Source organism: Myotis lucifugus, unplaced genomic scaffold, assembly GCF_000147115.1.
Source record: "Myotis lucifugus unplaced genomic scaffold, Myoluc2.0 scaffold_125, whole genome shotgun sequence".
In the NCBI taxonomy this organism is placed as follows: domain Eukaryota; kingdom Metazoa; phylum Chordata; class Mammalia; order Chiroptera; family Vespertilionidae; genus Myotis; species Myotis lucifugus.
Window position 1 is genome coordinate 573,777 of NW_005871173.1, and position 25,342 is coordinate 599,118.

Genomic DNA, 25,342 nt, shown 5'->3' on the forward strand with positions numbered 1-25,342 from the left:
GATGATGGAGGTATGAACAAAGTCTTCTTGAAATCCAGCAGAGAGGGCTGGAGTGGCTTCCCAAAGTCGTGACATTGCAATAGGGTATTAATGGTGAGGGGAAGGCAAGCAGGTGGCCAGGTAGAAGACACATCCCCTGTAGGGTTAGGGAAGGGCCTAAAGCTCTGGGGAAAAGTGACTTCAAAGAGGCTGAAGTCAGGCTCTGTCCCTCACTTGCTGTGTAATATAGAAATGTTATTAGCCTCTCTTGGCTGTGTCCTTATTTGGGAAAAGATGGGGAGGATACTAGGACTACTGTATTGTGAGGATTTTGTGATGCATGCGCAATGCTGGCGACGTTTGCTCCCCACTTGAACACTCAACAAGCATGAGCTGCTGCAAACTGGTCATCCTGGGTGTCAACGTGGGTTCATGACCTTATCACGTTGAAAAGGCCATTTAATCTCATTGGGTTTCCTCGACCTTGTCTATATCAGGAGGAGGATCAAACCAGATGATCTTCTCAAGTCTCTTGCAGCTCATAGACTCTTCTTGCTAAAAGGCCATTGCCACATACATCCCTACTTCATATTTATCCCTAAAACTTGGGAATATTTTTTCTATAAGGAAAATGTCCCGTTACAAAATTTCAACATGTTAAATTTGATGAATGAAAGAGTCATAGAACTGGCCTTCGTGTGTTCAGGTGGATTCACTTAACACTGAAAACCCCTGACTTTATCTCAGATAAATTAACTTTTTTTTTTTTAAGGACTTCAGAAACATGATAGAAAGTATCTGAAAAAAACATGGCCAAAGGTAGAGACTGCCCCTTCTTCATAACAGTGCTTCACCTCTAAATATAACATTGGCAAGAGGGGAACTGGCTAGAACCTATTTGTTTTGTGGCTGCTTCAACTCAGTCTCTTGTTGGATTGTAACTTAAGAATAAAATGTAATAGCTTAACAGACACTATGACTTATCTCTTCCTTGACAAATTATGGAAAAAGCAGTGAACAACTCAGCTGGCGTTTGTGGTTTTTGATAAAAATATGTATTATAATGGCATGAGAGAATGGTCAGATATGTAAGAGCAAAGGCAGGGAAAAAAGCCCTGTGGGTTTAAACATTCTTTACATACTTTTCTTTAATTCAACAGATGTTTATTGACCAACTATTATGTGCCTAGTAGGGTTTAGACAATAGCAATTCACAGATGGATTTTAAAAGAGATTTAGCACCCAGGAGGAGTGAGAAGACACCAAGGAGACAAAGGGCAATGAATTACCGGAGTTTAGGTCCCTGTGTGGTCCAAGGATTGCAGCAGTGTGGGAAAAGGTTGAGTTAATAATGTGGGTAAGGTCAGATAATGGGATGCCCAATGGGGAGGTTATGGAAGAGTTGTAGAAAAATATCACGTGTCAGTTTAAGGAGGCAAGAGATGGGAATGAGTGTCTAGCATAAGATAAAGAACAAGATTAGAGGGAAGGAGGAGGGGAAGGGATGCTAGGATGCATCTCTAATATCATTAAGAACAGGAATAAGGTTGTGAGAGTGACAGTGTGCCCAGAGCACAACCTGGCGGGAAATGAGGGAGAGTGAGGCAGGAGCTAGGTAGATGACAGCAACAAGGAGTGGTGGAAGGTTTGCATTTGGAGACTTTCAGGGAGGAGGGAAAGAGATTGGTCTGGAAGGGGCAATAGGGAGCAAGAAGGATTGCTATCAATAATGTTCCGAGGAATAATTATAAGGAGATGAACTGAGGGAGTAAGAGAGGAAGAAGGGCCCGAAATACCAGAGGGAAGATTCTTGGGGTCACTGTTAGGAAGTCCATCTGATTTGCATGAATTGTTCATATTCACATCTCTTAGCTTAAGGTGAATGTTGCCAGTGCCCTCTTTCACTTCCTAAAGTGAAACTGACTTGAATGATAAATTATATGATCATTTTAGACATAATGGATTGCAGAATGAAAATTAACACAATAGTTATAAACACGTATACACACACACACAGCAGTTAGTGGAAATAAAAGTGTAATCCCTACACTTCCTTGAACACTTAAAAAAAAATGATTTCAGAGAGGAAGTGAGAAGGAGAGAGAGATAGAAACATCAATGATGAGAGAGAATCATAGATCAGCTGCCTCCTGCACGCCCCCTACTGGGGATCGAGCCCACAAGCCGGGCATGTGCCCTTGACTGGAATCAAACTCTGGACCCTTCAGTTCGAAGGTTGATGCTTTATCTATTGAGCAAACCGGCTGGGGCCCTTGCTCACTTTTTAAATGAAGCCAAGACCTTCATACTTTTCTTTCTTTTTCTCTTCTAGCAGAGTTTGTAAAAAGTGACTTTGTCTCCTTTTAAAAAATATTTAATATTTATTGATTTAAATTTAGTTACTTTCAGAACTTTTAATCTTTAAAAAAAAGATTGAGTGGAGAAAATTTGGACTAAATTTTAAATACCTCTGGGGGAAAAATGAAGTTCGAATAAGTATAATCCTGACTCAATTTGAATTATTTTTCCACCCTGCTATTATTAGAGAAGCATAACTATGAGAAAAACTCTTTTCTAAAATTTATTCATAAATTTAAAAGGATGGCCTGTCCGTCCTAGTGGAAGTATGCCTTGTACAAAGTTCCTCTCTTCCTAGAATCCAAGTGACTTTGGATTTCATGAGTAGCTTTGTGAAGAACAAGAAGAAAGTGTTGGAGAGGGGAAAAAAAGAGGTTCGGCTTTTCGATCAGAAGTACTTCTTTAAAATTCTGTTGGAGCCACTCACTACCTCAATAACTGTGAGTACATTACCCAAATTCACTACACATCAATGTCCAATTACTACTCCACAAGAGGAATGATACTTCTTGGAGTGGTTGAGAGAATTAAATGAAAAAATATGTATGAAAGGACTTATGGTTGCCTCAAACGTAACTTGGCAACTTCGCTTTCAGCTTCTTCTCTTTGAATCTATAGTCCTTCAAGTGAAAACTAGTTTTAATAATATTTTCAAGTTCCTCCAAGTTTCCAAATCAAAGACTACATTCAGGACATTCTCTTGATGGGGCAGAAAGTAAATCAATGTGTGGGAAACCGCCTATTGTCTTCACTGGCAGAGAGGTGTAGACAGAGAACCCGGAAGGCTGGTGACCCTTGAAGCCCTAGCAAAGGTCAGAGCTGTGCACCACCTCTGTGCATCCAGATAATGGTAGCTGAAGCAACTTCCCCACCTTTAGTCATGTAAATCCTTATTGATAAGAATAGTCTGTGTGTCACCGGGACCTCCCTGCCTAAGGTCTATACTATGGGTGGATCCCAAACCGGTGGAAGTCCTTCCCCTTGAGTTGGACTTACCCGCCTGGCCCCCCATTATTTCCAAATTATCTCTTGTCTCTTCTCTTTCATTTGTGTGCGGCTCCTCTTCCAGATCCTGAACCCTGAACCACGCGGGACGTGGAGGGAAACATTTACAACATCAATGTACTTTCAATTTGACAAGAATTTTCCCCAAGAAATTAAGACTTGTTGAACCTTAATTAACCTGGTGGATCATTTACCTGGTAGCTCTATTCCCTGAGCGTTCTGATTAATCAAAATTTTATGTGAGGGTAATATGACACAACTTATGTATTTAAAGATGAAATGCTTTTATTTATGTGCCATACATGGCCACATTCTTCTTGTAGACATTATATATTGTTTGTGTAAGAGGCAATACTAAGCTCCTATTTGTCACAGTTTATTTGTTCTTTCCTCCAAAAACTGATTTCTACTAGATAATTTTTTATATTTGGATGTAATTCTCCATATTGATCTTTCACTAGAATCCTGGAATTATAATTCAGACAGCAAATGGGATGTAAATAATAGTTCAAGTATTAATATATACTGGACATTATTGGGAGAGGTTTTACTTAATTTATTCCTTATAATTCTATCAAATAAAGTTTTTTTTCCACTTTAAAATGAAAACCTGAGCTCCAAAAGTTTTAAGCAGTTTTCCCATATTCTAAGCACTGGAAATAAGATTTCAGTCTGGTCATACAGACTTTAATGTTTATGCCCATTTTATTACATGCTATTATCCTATCCTATCCTATCCTATCCTATCCTATCCTATCCTATCCTACCCCATCCCATCCTATCCGACCCTACCTGTGATTGTATTGTATGCTATTGATTTAAAAGTACTGACAGATGTCATTTCCATAAACAACAAAATTTCTTCATAAAATGGAAATGGAAACTGGTAGGATTGATGTTAGCCGTCAATAGTATGCCACCCTTGGTGAATATTGGTGGTGGGTGGTTATGTAGTGGTAACTACCAGCAAGATATCAAACTCATTCTCTGGCATTTAATTCATCAATACAGTGACTGGCCTTTCTGCTCCTTTACAGCCTTCGACTAAGAAAAGTGATAAGCCTTATCACCCAACTCCTGTTATAAGTCCTAACAGTGGACACCAGGTGATGCCGTCTGATGGGACACCAGTCGGGAGGATAGGAAATGTAACGTGCCAGAGACACACTGGCCAATCTCACACATCTTCCAAGTGAAGTAAAACTGAAAAGATAATGTGTGTGTATATACACAAACACATGTGAACGAACACACAGAAAGACTAGTTCCATAGTTGTTACATCCTAGAGATGTGATTTGGATGATAAAGGAGTAGAATGATGAACTATACTGGAACTTTTTGTTTGATATAAATTTGTAGTCTTTCCTAGTCAAAGATAATAATGTTTTTTAGTTCCAAACTGAAGTCAGAGACAGATCACTCTATAACCTATTTCCATTTTTTATTTTGGCTGGAAGCACACTCAAATGGAAGCCAGTGATCTCATTTTCTAATGTTCAGATCAAAAGGAAAAAAAGAATCAAAGAATCAGTTGGCATAGACTCATGAGATAAAAGGGTTTCCTAAGTGTCAATCTGTTAATCAATTCTTCAGAGAAGGGGAAAACGAGGGTAGCTGAATTATACAGGCCTTGCAATTAGATGAACTGAGTCATATGTTCCTTACTCTGAGAAATGTAGACATAGAACATAATAGATGTATACATGAGTCGTAGACCTTGTCCAAAACCCATTAAGTACATAATGAAAAGAGTGGGGAACAGATGACTATCTGAGTGTGCTTAAGACTATCCAGGGAGAGTTCATTGGTCTTCTTTTGCCTGTCTCACTCCTGTGGCTGTACACCGGACAAAGACACAGACAGTGATGGACCCTCAGTGTTCCTCCAGGCCCTCTGTGCATGTGACAGAATCTAATCACAGGTGCCAGCAGAGGACTGGCCTACGTGAATGAATCAAAAAGTATTTATTTTCTGAATATTACTTTCTTTCAAATGCTAATAAGAGCTGAGCCCAAAACATTTTGGTGTCCTCTTCAAATAAAGGAAAAGTACAATGCAAATATTAGGCATTCTATTGTCACGGTGTACGTGTCTAGTTTTATGCATTCTATCCTAAAACATTTAATTTTAGTCATGGCCCTGATACTCAGTAGCTGGCACTTGGTAGAATCTCAACTACTAGTGTAATTGCTGAATGAGTAAAATGAATTGTGCAATGAGCTTTCTCTATTGAAAGTCATTGTGGAAGCTAAGTACATCCATCTCAGAATTTTTATTGTTCAGTGAACAAAGGATATGGTTAATGAGTGTCGAATTTCTTGCAATAACCCATATAGCATTCTTCAGTTATTTTTTTCCAATTCTTTTAATCAAAACCAGAAAACTATAACAAACCACAAGATGTAGAGGAGGCTGTCACAGTAGAGTAATGACCTATTGTTAATTCATAACACTGCATTAGTAGCCTCAGTTTAATAGAAGAGTGTTTAAGGAATAATGGGCTGAAATGTTACATTTCTTTATGATGACATCTTTAGTAGTAACTTTTTAATTCCCTTTGTGTTCATATTTTATTTTAAAAGGGCCATAATATATTACCACCCATTGGCAGCAGGCAAGATAGGATAGTTATATTCCATTCCCTTCCGCACAAGGCAGGGTGGAGCATGCGGCTCGGGGCTGTGGGTTTCTGCCACAGCCCACTGGCTCCTCTGGGATGGCAGAGCCACGTGATCTCTTGAGTGCAGCTACTACCCCTTGCTCCTAGCAACTGTGTTCTGCTAAAGTGTGGTTGCTGCGGTTGCCAGGATATTATTCTATTCTTGTCCTCCATGACCACACCAAAGAGAAGGGAAAGTACCAACCCAACTGGAGTGAAGACACAGGGAGGGGGACCCAGAAAAACAAAGTGCCCTCCTCTGTCACAAAGAAATAAATTGAAGAGACTTCATGGTTAATGGTTTAACAAAATGTGTAACTTTTCTTTGAGATGAAATTGAAAAAACACGTTTTAATGACAAGCTGCCAAAAAATATGGCTATTAAACTATTAAGACACAATTCACCACCTTATTATTATTCATTGAAAGCCACTTTTTTTCCCAATGGAAGAGAGGAAAATGTCTTAAAATTGTCAGAATGACCTGAGAGATTCTGAACTATAATTACCATCCTGTGTCACATACAAAAGTTGGAAGTAGATACCACATTTCACTTAACAGAAGACATCATTGATTGCAAAGTGCATACTGATTTCTGAAACGTTAAAAGGTGAAAAATGTGTGTGTCGTGGATTTGTTAAAATAATACACTATATACCTAATTCAGAATTTTGATCAATTCTGAGATAAAATTTGTTCCTTATTTGTAGAAAAGGAGGTAAATTAAGTTTCTCATATAGCTAATAAGTAAAGACAGAATGAACTAATATGTATTTGCTTGACTATTATGTTCAAACTCTTCATGATGCAATGTTGTTTCTTCAGTTCCTTGTGTAGATAAGAAATAAAAATAGGTACCAACTAACATGTTTATAGAACTTTATAGCTGTAGTGTTTGTCATATTCCTAGTAATATGCTAGGTGTCATTAGCCCTGTTTTTCAAATGAGAAAAACTGGACTCAGGAAGATAGAATGACTCACTCAAGGTCATATAATTAGAAAGTGTCAGAGCTAGGAGTGAAACCCAAGATAAATGACTCTTAATGCAAACCATGTTTGACTAAGGTAAGACATTAACCAGCTACCAGGCTTGAAATTAGATCACAGACATAAAGATTATTCAAAGAGAAAGATATTGGATACATAAGAAGAGATGTCGCACATGTCAGATGAATTCGTTGATTTATTCAATGAATTATTGAATGGCTACTTTGATGTAGGTTGTTTCAGTGCCTGGGATAGAGTAGTGAATAAAAGACAAAAATCACATGGAACTTCTAATTTCTATAAAGAAAAACAAGGTAAGAGAGGGTAGGAAGGGGGAGCTTGCAATTTTAAATAGTGGTCAAGGAGGTGTCCCTGAAAAGGTGTGACATTTGAGCCAAGATAAAGGCAATAAAGAAGTGAGCCACATGGATAGCTGTGACAAGAACATTCCAGGTAGAAGGAACAAAGGACCCGAATTGGTAATGTTCTGGCCTATTGCAGAAGCAGCTAAGAGGTCAGAGAACTACTGGGGGCAGGGGGTGAAGTGGGTGTGTGGACATATCACATAGGGCCTTGTAGGCCAATGCAAAGATTGGGACAGAGCAAAATGTTAACCTTGGGCAGAGTAGTCTCATGGAATTTGGAATCTGGTCAACTTCAATGAACCTGTCCTAGGCATTCCATGTATGTCTACATCATCGATCCAATTTAGTCTTGGGCTACCTGGCAAACAGATGTTACTCTGTGTCTACCTTGTTACTGTTTTATAAAACATGACCTATCTAGAGAGTGTTGATAGTGTTCCAGATTAATAGACAGCTAATAAATAAACATGTAGCACAGACCTATAATCAATGCTGGATATTTTAAGAAAAGCATCCGGACTCACATGCTTGGTCATTCTGCCACCACCATTGTGGAGGACGGGTGGAGTGAAGTGAGAATGAAGTCAAGGAGGCTGTTACAATAGTCCAGGCAAAATGATGATGGTGAACTGGGAGAGGAGAAATGGGAAAATGGGGTAGAGATAAGAAGTACCCAAGAGGTGGACCAAGCCTAGGTTAGGGAAAGATTAGACGAGCAGGGTGTGAGTGAGAGTTGGGTCAAGGTTGACGGCTGGTGGCCCAGCATGGGTGACTGTGTAGATGCCACCCTTCCCTAAGAATATGGGAAGGAAAAAGGTTTGCTCATGAAGAAGGCAAGGAAACAAGTATCATTGTTCTGATGCAGGCAGTTTCCGTGGAAGGAGGGGTCACTAGGAAAGTGGCCAGATGAAGATTCTTGAAGGGCTTAGGGCTTTAACTTAGACCTAAAAGATGGTCAGGATTTAGAATAGAGAAGGGAAGGAAACACAGACAGCATTCCAGGCAGAAAAAAGTATGAACAAAGGCACAGAAGTGGCAGAGTAACTACACGGGTCTTTGTAAGCAGGAGAGCAGTGGAAGAAGGGATGAAGAGGACGGTCCTTGGATGCTAAGGAGTCTGCATCTGAAATCCTCCTTTCAGAGAGAGAATTCACTGTCTCAGAAGGCATCCGGGCCCACGGTTGATCAGCAACCTTAGGTGACTAGCAGTAGTAGCCATAAATGTCCTGGTGGTATTGCTAGTGATCTCATACACTACACTTGGTTGCTGCTGGGTAGCTTTACAGCTCTAGCTAGAACTCAGCTCTCCTGAATCCCATCTCAAGATTAAACAGACATTTTAGTAGTTTAGTATTCAGGACCACTGCGCTATGCTTTCTCCAAACACATATTATAGTTATATTTTAAGTGTCAAGAAACATGTTTAACATTTTATCTAAATTGATTTCCTTTCACCATGAAGCATTTATCGTTCTTTTAATTTGAACTAAATAAATTCTATAATGAATTTTTCATACTGTTGGTATAAAACATAATAAACTTTTAGTCTACCCTGTATTTTCTAGCCTATCAGAAACAATAATAATCAGATTTTTAACTCTATCCAAATAATATATAACTTAAAAATTAATATTTAAAAGTCTCAGCTGTAAAAATATCCATTGCTTGGCTTAGTCTGAAATTATTGCCTGTGGTGGTGGAATACTTGTAATGTCTGTTCAAGTCCATCATGGAAAAAAAAAATATAAACCAGAGCATTAGCTACAGTTATGTATTTTCCTGAAATACATTCACATCTCTCCCCTTCATTTCCCCTTGGCAACAATTGAATCCCTAACAGCTCTGATAATTCATAATTTCTTGCTTCAGTGCCACCCTTGAAAACAAAGCCATCCTGTGCTCTGTACATGTCATTATGAACCAAGACCGATCACAGGTAAAACGAGAGCTCAGATCACTCCAGATGAGTTCTTTCAGGAAATATTGCTTCTCCTATAATATAATCGGAAACTCTGAGCTCATGTCAGTTACAGGGCCAACTGCTAAACGCCTGTCAAAAACAACAAAAAGAGGACCCAGTCCTTCCTTCCTTCCTTGTAGTTTTAAGCCGCCTCTGCCTCTTCCCTTTTACAGCTTCCTTCATTTTCATTCATTTCACTCCCGTCTGGCTCTGTACGGTATACAGCTTCCATACCTATTTTTTTTTTCCCCAGGGGCTTAGATGCAATAAAACCACTTTCCTATCTTACTGCCTAAATATGCATTTCAGGAACACACTCCCTTTGGTTTTCTACCTCTGGTAAATTCGATCTCAATTTTCTGTTAATTGTGCTCTAAATTCTCAGAAATGTACCTCAGGGCCTAGATCAGGAAGAAGAGGAAGCAAGTTTGGCAGGCAAATGCATAAAACAGCTAAGGGATGAAGATAAAACAGGCGCTCATTCCTGGGAAATTACTGAGGGAAGTCAGATTTCTAGCCTAAGACAAATGAGCCCACTTCTCCCCTTTGTGCCCAGAAATGTGGATGCTACATAGACACATCTTCAATAGCCTGTTTTACAAAGGACCCTAAATGCCATACAAAGGGATTCCCTCTAGGAGCCAATTTTTTAAAAAATTACTGATCAAACATAGATGCTTCGTGGAAGGAGGCATTTTTGTTTTGTCCATTAATAAGTCAGAACCTCTCAGAACAGTGCCCGGAAGATAGTGGGTCCTCAATAAGTATTTGTTAAAAGAGCAATTTCACTGGATACACCATACACAGAAATTTTATCTCTCAGTCAGCATGAAGCCCTTTAACTTACAACTGTTCTCCAAATCACTTATTCTTCATTCCTAGATCATTGCTATAAAAGCCAAGTACAGTGGAACATTAGACACAAACAATAAAACATCACATTATGAATTGAGCTTTTGCTTTGTGATTTGAAAGATTTGCCATTAAACACTGATTTCTTTCTTTCATTTTTGTTATCTGCACTTCAATTTCCAGTTTACCCCTTTATTTTGAATGACAGTTCACTATTCATCCTTCAAATAAGAGAATGAGCATATAAAAATCTACCTTATTTCACCTTGAATTCAAAGATTGCTTTTCCAACGAGGAGTGAGGCGGTTGCTTTCCTTTTTAATGCTCACTTCCATTTTTTAAACTTGTGTTCTTACCAGGTTGAAACTTTGGTAATTTACTTTTTCGCCCATTACCCAAAGGAACGCATTAGATAGGACGTCCTCTTGTGGCACAATTTAACAGAATGTAATCAGGAGAGTCTTTTTTTGTCTGGTTTGTTTTAACCGCCAAACATAGGCCATTTGACAAGTAATTCAGTTAATATTATAATCAGATCTCCTCATTCAGCATAGAAGGAGAACCAAATTATATTTTATTTTGTCTCCTTCTAATCGGAAAACACGTTTTGTCATTTTGGATGCTTCCAGTAGTCTTTAGAAAAAAACCCCAATTTGTATATTTTTCCCAAGATATCTCTCTTCTGGCGATGAGTTAAAATGTTAATAATGAGGAAGTGAGGGGAAAAAGGACCCATTATTTTGTGGACTCAGATGGTTTCAAGGTTCCTTTAGAGCTTATGATGCTGAATGGTTCTAAAACGCCTTACCTGTCCATAGCCTTGGGGAAACTCCACTATCTCTGAACTGCTAACTTGTATCCTGAAGTCTGCAGGCAAAGCCCACAATAGGGCCTAATTAATCAAAATTTCTCCCAAGCACCAGGTCCAACCTAAAATAAGTGAATGAATGAATGAATTAATAAAAAATAAATAGTATATGCTTTTTCCTAATATTTGTTTTATTTTTGATAAAGACACATGTACAATTTCTCAAGAATGAATAAAATGGGTGCTAATTCCGTGGCATTTTTTCTGAATCTCTCCATTGATAAGTCTGCTTCCCATTGCCAACAAACTTAGTTTTCCCCAAACCTGAAATAAATGTCTAACAGAAGCTTTTCTTGGCTTTGCTCCCCACCTGAGGCTGCAGTTACCTCTCTTTTGTTGAGTCCTCACCTTCCCATAGTTTGTTCAACAGCCAGTCTACACCCAGTGTCCTCTGGCTCACCTACTCCTGGCTCCAGTCTCATACCATTGGTTCGTTTCCTCTCCATCTCAAAGGGTATTCTCTCATCAGGTACCTCCGCTTTTCTATGGATGTGTTAGTGATTTGATTTAGATTGCAGGCCATTTGGATGCATTTCTTACCACCAACATACGGGCACACTCGCTTGTGCACACACACATTTCAACACAATAGGGGTTTTATTGTTAGCTGCCAGGAGGGATCATAAAAGGACTTGCACCTAAGAGCAAATTCTTCTTAGAATGAGTCCTGCAACATTATTTATGTTAAAATAGCTATGTTCCAACATTTAACGGGTAATATGGAACAAAATTTCTGAAGGGAGAGGAAAGGGACTTTGCCACAATGTAGGGTCCTTTCTACTCTTCCCACTTAGGCTCCACCCCTTAGAAACCTGCTCAATGAACATTCATAAACGTACCATTCATATTAGTACCCCTGCTTCTTGTGCGTGAACAGGAAAATGTACGGAGAATCTGTGCTCCTCTTCTGAACCCCAGTGGTTTTAAATTCCCAGTATGAATTTTTTCATGATCAGAATCTGCAACCTCTGCTCAGCTAACATTTAATTTTTTAAAAAATATATTTTATTGATTTTTTTTACAGAGAAGAAGGGAGAGGGACAGATGCTGGGGTCCAGCCCCAGCGGGTCCAGGGGTCCCCAAAGGTGTGGACGGAGTCGGCGAATAAGGAATGACATGGAAACTGGGTTCAGTTCAGCAGACAGAGACATCGATGAGAGAGAAACATCGATCAGCTGCCTCCTGCACGCCCCCCAGTGGGGATGTGCCCGCAACCAAGGTACATGCCCTTGACCGGAATCGAACCTGGGACCCCTGAGTCAGCAGGCTGACGCTCTATCCACTGAGCCAAACCGGTTTGGCTCAGCTAACATTTTAGGGAGAACTTAACTCCATCCCCAGCACAACCATGTGTTCAGTTATCACACGGACACTGAGCTGAGCTCTTCCCCATACATAAGCTATTCATTCCTTAAACACACTGAGCACCTACTCTGCTCCTGGCATTGTTTGGTGGACTAGCTTACATCCTACCATGTGGGAGGAGGGACACTGATAATAAATAAAACGATTTAACAGAGCAGTAAACGCTATGAATTCAATAAAGCATTATTGTTTGAGAGTGACACATTGAGCTGGGTGGATGAAGAAGGGACAGCATTAGGCAGAGTCCAGAAAAGATCTCTTTGGAGAGGTAACATCTGAACTGAAACGTGAAAGATGAGAACGATCTGGGGGAAAGTTTTTTAGGCAGAGGAAGTAGCAGGTGCAAAGGACCTGAGGTTGCAAGGTCCTTGGTGCCCTCTCTGCCCTGAGTTCCTGGCGTGACCCTGGAATCTTCTGTCTAGGACGTCCTCCTCGCTCAGGCTGTCTTACATGCTGAGTTTTCAGTCTCAGCAGTGTTCAGATGCTCAACTTGTCTGAAATAATCACAGACTTCATTTCAATACTTCGCACTTGACCTTCAAGGGCTTCAGAAAGACAAAGCAATTCAAAGCAAGTCTGCGAATTCACAGGATCGCTGTTGACCCCATTGTCTAATATGTCACCTTCCTTATCTAAGAATCCATGGGCTACACACCATAGAATTTGGTGCCAAGAAACAAAAACTCTTCTGAAAACCTGTCTCCTTTCATGAACCAATGAGTGGTAAGGAACCGGTCCCGTAACCCTTTTATTCTGGCTGCTGGAACCCCAGAGCTAAAATGTAGTGCTCCTGCTACAATAATAATCCCATCCATGGTTTGTGCCATGTCCACCCCCCCCCCACTTTCCTCATTTATTTCTGTCTGTGGCTTCTTATCTTTATTTTGTTTCATTTTCATTGCCCTGTGTGAAGAGTGCTTTTATTAAGCTGCCCCAACCCTCTGGGAATAGATGATGTGTAAATCATTAATCATGAGTGCTTTCTAGACCATCACAAGTCACTTCCTCGTTGCAAAATCCAGCGTGTTGCCTTGGTCCTGCGCTCACCCTCTCTGCCACAAGGCAAAGCTTAGCTGCTCTCCTGTCTTAAATCCGTCTCCCCTCCCCAATATTTTCTGGAAAATTAACGTACATATGAATAAAATTGGTGAAAAACAACACTTCCTCGGTCTCATGGCATACAACAGTATCGTCATTCATATAACGTAGTTTAGTTTCCTTCTTTTCCCACATGCCCAGGATTCTATTCTAGGCCCGCGGTGCTCTCTACACTTTTTCCTTTGGCAACCACCTTCCACTGTCACCTCTCGGGAAAAGATTTTCAAGTTTTATTTCCAGCCCCAGCCTGTCTCTTGAGTTTGCATTCCAAATTCCCTGGAACCATTTGAAGCTCAGAGTTAGGATGAGGTCTTCAAGTTCTTTACCCTCCCAGCCCTTCAACTCCCCCACAACATCTCTGTCAAGTGCTTGTCCACCAAGCATTTGACTTCAAATTTCCCACCTATCAAGGCAGCCCATCTAGCTAGCCAGCACTGAGTATTAAAAACTTATTTCCAATAGAATGGCAAAATCTATCTCTCTGACATGTGCCCACTGGTCTTAATGCTCTTAAGAGAAAGGATAAGAGCTGAGACACATTAAATGCCAAGTATGTACCAGAGGCATTGCCCAAATTATCTCCTGACAAGCCTGCCATGTAGTTTTATTATTCCCATTATATCACTGGGGCAACTTAATATTCGTCTAATTATTCCACACGGCCCTTCTCCAAGTGGTGAAGCACTCATATTCTTCAGAGGAACTGACTCTATTCCAGGTTAAGAAAGTACAAATTCCTCCAATCACTTCTGCTATGAATTATTGTTTTTTCTGTAAGTTTACCAATTGTATTGAAAACCTCTAACCATGGTGTCCAGAAAAAAAACCCATAAACAATAAAGTTCAAATGAACATTCCAGTTGTGGTTTGACTATGCAGAATAGAACAAAATGGTCACCGACTTATTCTAGATACGGTGTGCTTCTGTTAACAGAACCTACAATCACACCTGTTGCTTTCTACGAAATCACCTAGGCTTTTGATCAACAACCTGCTGAGCATCTGCTGGAACTCTAATGGAAGGGCAAACTGTTGCCCAAACTGAACGCAGCCTATTTTTTCCCTAACCTCTTCACCAGTTTGGTTTCTCCTGATCTTCATAGCATCTGTATTAACCAGACATGCAGGCTCAAACCCTCCATGTGAACTTTAAAGGTCCTTTTACATCTTCTAAGTCTCACTGGTGACCAAATCCTGAGGGATCCAAGTCAAACAAGTTCTCACAAGGTCATCTTCCCTCTGCCTTAGCTCGGACCTTCCCAGTTCAGGCCCGGACAGCTGAAACTCTGTTCCTGCCCCCACCCTGCCCCCTGCACAGAACTGAGGGCGCACTGGTCTCAGGCTATAATCCCTACCATAGCATGCATGGCACTCCATGACTATCAAGGGCAATTCTAGCTATTCACCTCTATTATATATATATATATATATATATATATATATATATATATATATATATATATATGTATGTGTGTATATATATATATATATATACATATATATATATATATATATAAAATCTGTTAATACTTTCTTTTTATTAGTCTGGGTTATTTTTTATTATTATTTAAAATTTATCTTTATTGTTGAAAGTATTACAGATGTTCCCTCTTTTCCCCATTGACCTCCTCCATCCCACCCCCCTCCTTCCCCACACTATTGTCTGTATCCATGGATTATGCATATATGCATATACATTCTTTGGTTAATCTCTCCCCACCCACCTCCACACCCCCTACCCCAGTGGTTCTCAACCTTCTGGCCCTTTAAATACAGTTCCTCATGTTGTGACCCAACCATAAAATTATTTTCACTGCTACTTCATAACTGTAATGTTGCTACTGTTATGAATTGTAATGTAAATATCTGATATGCAGGATGGTCTTAGGTGACCCCTGTGAAAGGGTTGTTCAACCACCAAAGGGGTCGCGACCCACAGGTTGAGAACCGCTGCCCTACCCCCATCTTCCTTTGAGAGTCATCAGTCTGTTTCATGCTTCTATGCCTCTGGATCTAATTTGTTCACCTTGCTATTAATGCCCACTAGTACCTGTCTCCTTTCTGGCCTTATCATCCTAGGATTTCCTGGATGTGTTATATATTCCTGGAAAACTACGTCACAAAGTATTTTTTTGAATTTTCTTAGTTCTATGCCTGTCTTTATTTATACTGTCCTTGAGCCTGGAAGACTTCTTTTTTTTGCCTATCAAATTTCTGTCTTTCAATAATTTGAGAAAATGTCACAAGCTCTATGAAACTTGTGCCAGATCTGACCATCTAAAATTCATCTGAAGTTCCTGAATTCTCACAGCATTTTATTTTTTTCTCCTAGAATAGAATAGTAATAGCAATTTATATGCATATTTTCTTTCTTCAATTAGCTTTTAGGTTCCTAAAGCCTTGGCTATGTCTTATTTAATTTTACTCTTCCCAGTTACAGAGTAGGGCTCCAATGAGTTGCATTAATGATGAAGGAGAAAGTAGGAAACAAAAGAGGTGAAGGAGAAAACTTGGAAATCCAATACAAACACTTGAGAAATCAGACCAACAGGCCATATTTACAGATGTGCCAAAAAGACCCCTCTCTCCTTCCATTACTTCTGCTTGCCCCTAACTTAACTTTTTGGATTGTACTCTCTGAGCTCTGCTCTCAGGCACAGGACCTGCTTTTCCCCTGAGGTCTAACCAGACTAGAACTCTCCTGGGGCCAGTGTGAGAGGCCAACATACCAAGAGCCAACCTTGGTTTTGGTTGGAATCAGCAACTTCACAGAATAACTACTTTCAGTGACCTTGCTGAGCAATAAATCTACCTTCCCTTAAAAAGAATCTCAGTGACAATTAGCAGACAAGCTTCTCCACACATACATGTCACTCTTTTTTGTTGTTGTTGTTAATCCTCACCCAAGGATATTTAAAAAAACAAAACATTTTTATTGATTTCAGAGAGGAAGGGAGAGGGAGAGATAGAAACATTCATGATTAGAGAGAATCATTGATTGGCTGCCTCCTGCATGCCCCCTACTGGGGATTGAGCCTGCAACCAGGGCATGTGTCCTGACAGGGAATCAAATCATGACCTCCTGGTTCATAGGTTGATGTTCAACCACTGAGAAACACTGGCTGGGCCAAGGATATTTTTTCCATTGATTTTTAGAGAGAGTGAAAGAGAGGGAGGGAGGGGAAAAGAGGAGAGAGAAATGTCGCACCCAACCAGGGCCTGGGATGGGACCTGCAACCTAGGGCACCCTTTGGTCCAAGGGCCGATGCTCTAACCACTAAGAAACCAGCCAAGGCAAAGTCTTAATAAAATAAATAATTTAGACATTTAGTCATTGAACTGCCCCACTGCTCAATAAAACACAGCTTAGCATCTGCATTTATTCAGGGCTGGTAGTTTAAAGCAAAATACAGAGGTCTGTTTACAACACAAAAATCAAATAGATTTTATCTAAGATGAAGTTAGGAGTCATTAGCCTTTAAAAAATATTTGGAACAGTTTTTTTTTTTAAATCAATGTGATTGAATCTTGTTATCGCCTACAAGAATTTTTAATTATTTACCATAACCTGTGTCAGGTCAAGGAAAGTGCTTCACATTTTTTGCTTCCTGGAGTTAACATTTATTTAATGAAATTCTACTTCACAAAACACCACTTGCATTACTCAGATGTTCAGTCAATGAAATTACTGAATTAATGGGAAAAAATTACCTTCTTAAGATTAGGTCACATGAGTTCCTAAAACTGGAAGTGGTTACATAATACAGCAGAGTTATATAATAATGTATTGAATGATGCTATACTTTTAGATATAATGAGTTTTAAGCTAATCGTCTGGTGTTCTGGGCCCAGCCTTCCTGCATTTTGCTTGACTTTTCCTCATATCTCATTGGAACCTCCCCTAAAGGGTGTACCTTTTCCTAGACGCTTGGCTATAATTACTCAGGCATCAGTCAGCTGTTTCCTGCTATCAACCCACGAACAAAATAGGGAGACACACACACACTCAGACATTGACACATAAAATCATCTTTTCAAAATCATAAACTTTGGAGGCAATTCTAGTGTACAAGGATTTCTCTCTCTCTTTGTTTTCAACATTAAAATGATATGAAAACATTCTTCAACTAAACTCTTCATTTATTTAAATATTGGTGGGTCGTTAGATATTGGGTTTACTAAAGGCAATTCAGTCCAAGATGTTTCTTCAGCAAAAATGCAGACTACTGTGAGCCGATAAAGAAAACATGGGTTCCAATAGCTTGAATCAAAATTGCCAATATTATTTACTCATACTTTAGAAGAAATATGACAATCAAGCCAGTTTATTTCTGACTACCAGAAGAGAATAAAACAGCAACTTTTCCCTGACAGATTTAACATCTGAGTTCCTGATATGTCTTAAATTTGAGACCAAAAATTATATAACTGTCCTAAAATTATAAAAAATAACACAAACACCTATTTTATGTAAAATGTTAGATATACAAAAAAATTTGATACTCTTTTCAATTTATCTATGAGAAATAATACACATATTAATAATACTACTACTAGTAAAAAGACAGAAAGGGAAAAATCAAGCATGAAGCTTTCCCCACACAACAGGTAGGAAAAGAATAATACTCCAGTTCGCAGTGCAGTATCTAATACTCTAAGTTAGAGTATTTAATACTCCAATTCAAAATATAGAATTCAGTTAGTCATAACAATTTGTAAATTATGTAGGTCACTAGTTTGCTTCATAGCATGTCTGTGCTTTAGTGCCCTCATAAAAGGTGTTTGTTTTCCTTTGCTGTTATCTAGTGAGTCTTGATCATATTTACCTCACAGGTGAAGTATTATATGGCAGTGCAGAGTAGAAATAAACTGAGAGGGCAATTGACAGTTTGGCTCAAATAAACTCACAAAAACTCAAAAAAACCCCCACAAAAAACAAAGAGGAAGAAATAAACAGAGAAATAGGTTCATACCTCAAATTAGCAAGTACAATTATTTCTGAACAGTCCAGCTAGCGGTTTAATGACAAGCAAGTTAACTTCGTGGCTGAAATGAGGGGTAGGCTTACCTTCAAGTTAACTTGTGATTGCATTTAGCCAAATTAACTGTATATCACAACCTTTTGCTAGGAAGGATCGAAGTCTTTATCCTGACTTTATAAGTGATATCTAATCTTCCTATATCACAATCAATCTGGTAGTTGCTAGAATTAGAGTTCACCCTAGTGATTACAAGTAGGTGTGGAAATGGTTTTCTTTCTCTAAAAAAAAAAAAAAATTATCTGGGGAGAGCACTTTGGATTTCTGCTTAGTTTACTATATTACAAAAAGATTATTATCCAAGAAGCAACTGCAATAGTATTGGGAGAAAACTGTAATATTTTCATTGCATGGGAATTGTGGCTCCTAAGGAAGGGTGGGGGTGTCTTTCTCTTTCCCTTGGTTCACGCACACCCCAACGTTTTAATACACCTTAAATTATAATGGCCCCGCGGAGGGGGAAAGGCACAGTGCACATGTGTGTGTATGTTTTCTTCATGGTAATGAGGGAGCAGGGGGAGTTGGGCTGGGTTTACAATGAGGGTTGTCACAGGTGTTTTGTTGTTTGCCTGTGGTAGTGGTTGCTAGGTCATCCACCAGCAGAGCCACTTCCTGCTTTCCCTTCCTCTTATCTGAGTCTCTGTGCAGCAGCCTTTGTGAGGGGCCAAGACCTCTACACTTGGAGATCAATTTGCCTGAAAATGCTAAATTCTAAAGAGATCTTTGCATAGTACCCCCAAGGTGTATTTAGTTATGACTTGTAAAGTTAGAATGACCAGAGCTCACTAGATAAAAGCAAAATAATAGTAAGTTGAAGAAGCCTATATGTGAAAGCCTTTGGAAAGAGGCCATATTTAATTAAATTTTGCATGCAAAATTATATCCCAGAGCCTGGCACATAGTAGGTGCTCAGAATTTCTATGAATGAGTCATGTAACTGGTCGGTTTAACAAGCTGGTCAGAAAAGGGTAACACGGCAAACCTACAGAGAGCAACTTCAACATTAATAAGGGCCATTAGTTAAGACAAATACTAGCAAGAAATTAAAATCCCTTCGAGCACATCACCTACATAGTGTTTCTTGGGTTTAATTATTAGTACAATATCTAACAATCTCACAGTGACTGCATATATCTGAAGTATTTTCATAGACTAAATGTAATTGAATCCTTCAACATCGTTGAGGTATGTACAGTCAGTCTTCGATTTAACAGATGATGATACCAAGGCTCAACAAAGTTAAGGCTAAATCCTGGTTATTTGAATCAAAAAATTGTTTGTTTGTTTTTTTGTGTTTTTTTTTTACCAAATTACATTTTCTGCTTTCAAAATCCCTTTCTTTCAAGGGCAATTTTCCATAGTCTTTTTCACATTCTCTGAATTAAATCATGTAGAATGCTACTTTTCACACAGCAGACTTCCCAATAGTTGATCTTGATTAACTGAAGCTCACAAAAGTAGGGGAGTTGAGGGGAACACGGTGGGGACATGAGGTAGTCTTCCCCAAACCAAAATTGGCTCATAAAATCTCTAGATTAGATAGCCTTTCACAATACACCAAAAACAAGCTTCCACCTCTCGTTGAGTCTAGAAATAAATAGGGACAGTGTTGTCAACTTTCACAAAAGATTTTGCACGAAATTTAACCCAATATGCCATTAGGAAGACCTGAGATAACTGAAGAAATGAAATAAACATTCACCTGCTCATTTCATTTATGTCATAATTTCCCTTGGGTTGTGAATGCTTTATTGTAATGCCATGACTCCTGAATTATAACCTTTGTATTTCAATAGCCAATCAGCAATGCTGAGAAAAGCCTGTGACCTAATACAGGAAGTAAATATTTGCTTTGTGAAACACATTGTCTATAATAAAATTGTTTATTGACACAGAGGTATTTTAAAAATCTCAGACACAAAGTTTACAAATTTTAAAGAGATTTTAGATGTTTATTACTCATGCTAGAATTTCAAGTATGAAGCACTTACATAATTTAATTTAAAAAGCCTGCACATCTAGTGAACAGCAGAGCAAGGACTCAAATCCAGGTCTATTTGAAATGAGATTTTGTGTTCCACCATGACTCATGGCTTCTCTTGGAGCCTCCCATTTACTATAAACTCCAGGCTTTTGATTCTGAATTACTGAGGGTTTTTCTATATTGGATAAACTGGAACTAGCAATAATTATAAAAAGTTACACTTTCTAGGTAGTTTAATATCTAAGGGATTTGAATAATGTTTTCAAGCTAAATATTTAAGCTTTTGAGACCAAATTTGTCCAAAGTCATAGAAATAACACTGTCAAAACCAGGAGCTTACAAGAGCACTGAGTTATGTGAGGTACTCTAGACACGGACCTCATTAAGACACTAGATTAGAGTCTTACCTTTTAGGTATTCAAATTTCACGACAGCTTAAAATTTGAGATATGATTCTTATCTGATATCGTTTTATAATTAAATGTAATTGATTTCATTCTGATGAGACATTGCAATTAATGCTCTATCAGACCTGCATGTACTCCCATGTTGCCTTTCAATTTCATTTATTTCAAGAAAACTTAAAAGGTCTATAACATTGGCAACTGGCAGAAACAATTCATGAAAGTCTGGGAACTCCTCATATACAAGCTGTCAGAGTAAGGTGTGAATGTGTGTGCACAGGTGCCCAAGCAGAAAATGATATACCCCAACTATGAAGCAATCCTGGGCTTCTGAAAGGAACTGTGTACTTGGGAAAGCCCAGGCATCGGGGCAGGTGGGTGTATGCTATAGACACCATAGCAGCCCTAACCCCATGGCTGGTCCATCTCCAGCCTCTGATGATGTTTGTTCTGCTCCATCTGAGCTGGAGTCTGGTTCAGCCACAATGAACTCTGTAGTCATTGCCACACATGTTTTTTGTCATTAAGCATTTCCTTTGTTTTCTTTTGCCTTAAAAAAAAATAACATTAGCACTCAAATAAATAAGAAAATTGTAGCAAAATACCAATTAAAAATGGGCAAAAGACTTGAACAAGCCATCCTTATAATTTTTTCTTATAAGCATGTCAAAATTGTAATCATCATTCTTAGTAACCAAAGAAATAAAATTTTGAAAAATATAATTTTCGCCTACCAAGTTAGCACAGGGTTTTTAAAAGATGATATCATGTTGGTAAGTACTAGATGTTCTAAGCATCAGGTCTACGGGGAGGGGGGGGAGGGTAGAAATGCCACACAGCTATACAAACCAAACCTACGCATAAGGATGTACATCAGTTAAAACAGCAATATACTGGAAATAAAATAAAAATTCAAAAATAAAAGAATGGTTAAATAATTAAGTCATCCATAAGATAAATTATTTTGCAGTCACTAAATTATATTAAAAATACCAGCTTCAATTTATTGGGAAACACCAGTAAAGTGTTATTAATTTTTTTAAAAGCAAGTATGAAGTTCTACAATATGATTCTAACACTTCAAAAAAAAGGTCCATTTATGCATAGAATACGAACTGGTGGTAAACTACCAGTCTTTTCAATAGCAGTTCTTAAGGCATGGGGTTTGGGGTAATTATAAGTGCTCCGTCCATGCTAGACACATGCTGGGAGGTGGGTCTTTATCTCTATTGTATATCTGAAGAAACTGAGGCTCACCGATCTTGGTGACAAAGGTACTGAGGAGGAGCCTGGGCACAAGCTAAGGTCAGCTTGACCCAAAGCGTTCATCGCATCACGCCTCCCCACAGGTAATTTAAACTCTCAGGTTTATACAATATTCCATTGGTCCTAGGGGATTTAAAATCAGCACATATCGCTTTTATAATTTGGAAACAAATCAACAAAATAAATGTTATACTAAAAATACTATACATAGTCACAAAGTGACAATTCTAAAAACCGTTTCCTCAAAAGATGTAGGACCGTGAACACGATCTTTAAGATCGCAAACTAGTGTATTTGAGCATTCTTTAAAAAAATACATTATATAATCCTAAATCTTGGAAAACTTTTGTGAGCCTTGTAAATTGTGCAAAATGTATTCATTTAAGAAATACTTATTGAACACCTGCCTTTTGCTAGGTATTGTGCTAGGTGTTGGCACAATGGAAGGAACAACTGTCTAAATGACTTTCTCTGGATGTTAGGAAAGTCTTGGAGGGATGTGTAGAGATGGAAAGAGATAGGGGAGAAGGTACCCATCAATGTCGCCCTAAAAGTTCTGGCTACCCACATCAAAGGATTGTTTCAGTTTTTAAGCCTTCCACAAGAACTCATAATATTTCTGAGGATCCCAGACATCCCTTTGGAAACGTCATAGAATTTTAAACCTGTAAGTAAATGCACTCATACCTAAACTGACCAGGTAAAAGCAATGCTTTTTAATCTCACACAGTGTTATTCTCCTCCACGGGGTATACAGTGGTCCTGGCACCTGCATTTCTGGGTGGTGCAATATCTTCACTGGACTATCGGGAAAAGGATTCTCAGCAGAAAGGCAGCTGGGAGGAGTCCCATCCCTCGTGGCTCCATGAGTCTTTGTCCGAGCCCACCTTCTCCTTCTCTAGAAAAGCCCAGGTCTCCCAGCAGATTGACTTCTAATGCTATGGCCACTGTCTCTGCAACTGTAGGCCACGAGGTAAGTCAACTGGAATTTTTATGGATTCGGATTTAGCTTCGGCTGGTACAATAAGGTCAAGTTAACTCTCCTTGTTAATTCTGTTCCATGGGGACTAAATACCAAGGAATAGCCGAGGAACTGGAGCCAGAGAGGGTAGAAATTGGCACAACAATTTATGTTCTTTGTTCTGTGAATCAAGGGGTCTGGTGATGTTTCAGACTACAAATTCAAGAAGAAGGATGAGTGTCCATGGTTCCGAGATTGGATGTCACTGCCATGGAGATCCGTCTTATTTAATAAATGACACCATCCAGTGACTCGGAATAATAAACACTGGTTTTTGTTTCCTCATCTCCGAAAATCACAAATAAATGACCCTCCCATAGTTTCTCTCACTATAGTTTTTTTAAGACTAGAAAAATAGGGAACAAATGGACTCTCCCACAAGTATGCTAATTACTGTTTTAGTTCATGCTAACAGAAGAAATAGCTTAATAACAGTAACTTAACTGGAGAAGGTCAAACCTTTCATTCCTTTGAATTAATGAATACCGATCACCTTTTCATTAGATGTTAGTGCTATAATGTATATTTCGTGGACAACTACTACCATTACCACAAAGAACTTTAGAAACACATATTTACTTAAAGTGTTTCAGAGTTTTCAAAATTCATACACAGAGTGTCTAGCAGCTATGAAACTAGGAGGAAAACATTATTTTTTATTACAAGAGGAAAAATGGTTTCTCATTTCTCCAATTACGTGATTTTCTTCCGAAGGGCTCATCACCCGGCAAAGCCCACATGAATGAATGCCGGAAATGCGGAGGACATCCAGTCTGAGAAATGCTTGTTCTAGTCGGGAACCCCACTAGGAGATTTCTCTCCGTTATTTGCGATCGTTATCCCACGATGGAAATGACCTCGCCGGAAAACAATTAAAAGGTGGACACAGCTATGGGAAGCTTGCAAAGTTCTCTAGACAAACCTTCCAGTGGCTCTTAAAAAAGGAAGCATTTATCAAAGGGTCATTCATGGAGGTGAGGAAAACTATGCCAGGAGCCCGGGGCAGCCCTGCCAGAGGGACTCAGATGGTCCCAGGTGAGCGGGCTGGAGGCGGAGGGTGCAGGGCGGGTCCGGGCGCCGCGGGCATCTTTGGGGGCCGGGCGACCCCTGCTCTGCCTGCGGGAGCCCTGGGACTCGGAGGATGGCGTGGGCTGCCCGGGACGCGCTGGCGGCAGCCTCGGGTCGCGACCAGCATCGCAGCGACCGCGGCTTCCGAGGCCAGCGCGGTCCCTCCGCCACCCTCGAGCCCTCCCTCCGACATCTTTCCCGGAGCCGGGAGGTAGCAAGAAGGGGTGGAACCCGCTACTGTCTGCGCCCAGCCTCGGCCGCAGCACAGGGAGAGCAGAGGGCGAGGGAGCTGGAGAGGAGGCAGCTAGGAAGCGGTGATCCATCGATAGGAGAAAGGATCGCCATCACCCACAGCGCGGGGGTCTCGGGTCCACCCACCCGGGCAGGGCAGCGGCTGGGTTGGTGGGCGTTCCTCCGCCCGGTCCCCCGGGCGGCTGGGAATCCCCCCCCTCGCAAGGGCCACAAGGCGCTCCTTCTCCATCCGCTCCGAGGAGGGGAAGGAACAAAAGGGACGCTCCAGCCTCTGCACACACGGATGTCAGATGCTCGAGGTATATGCGTCCTGGCGATCTCCCTTTTACACCTTCCTCACCTGAACAGTGCATTTCCCCAAAGGTGAAGAGAGGAAGAAAGAAAGAAAAAAAATACCGCCCGAGCTGATCGGTCCCTTGGACACTGTTCATTTCACATTCGGTTCTCTAACCACCACCAGGAACATCCCGCAGGACCTCGCGCCCCCCGCCCCCGGCCCGGGCCTCTCGGCCGGGGCCCGAAGGAGCCCAGCTCCCCTCTAGGGACCCTGCCGAGGGCTCCCAGGGCGGGCAGGACGCGCGCCCGGCCTCCCGCAGCACCCGGGGGACGGGGGGAGGCGAGCGAACCACGCGACGCGGGATCCAACTTCCCAACCTGCGGCGCGGCCCCTGCTCCCCGCCCGGGCGCGGCGGCCTCCCCGCGGGGCAGCGGCACCGGCACTCTCCGCCCCCTCGTGCCTTCCTCTCCCTCCCCCACCACCTTTACCCAATGCATCCATTGGGCAAAGCAGACATTTTGCTGTCATTTACT

The 25,342-nt window shown here is 40.3% G+C and overlaps 1 protein-coding gene across 1 annotated transcript in view; it reads right to left on the minus strand.

The window, feature by feature from the left end:
* RGS17 (regulator of G protein signaling 17) overlaps positions 1 to 11,084 on the minus strand; it is a 67,423-nt gene extending 56,339 nt beyond the window's left edge. Inside the window, exon 1 of the mRNA XM_023758218.1 lies at positions 10,976 to 11,084. Within this exon, the coding sequence (XP_023613986.1) occupies positions 10,976 to 10,983 (8 nt within the window). The 5' untranslated portion in view covers positions 10,984 to 11,084. The remainder of the gene's footprint in view (positions 1 to 10,975) is intronic.
* Positions 11,085 to 25,342: the final 14,258 nt, after the last annotated feature.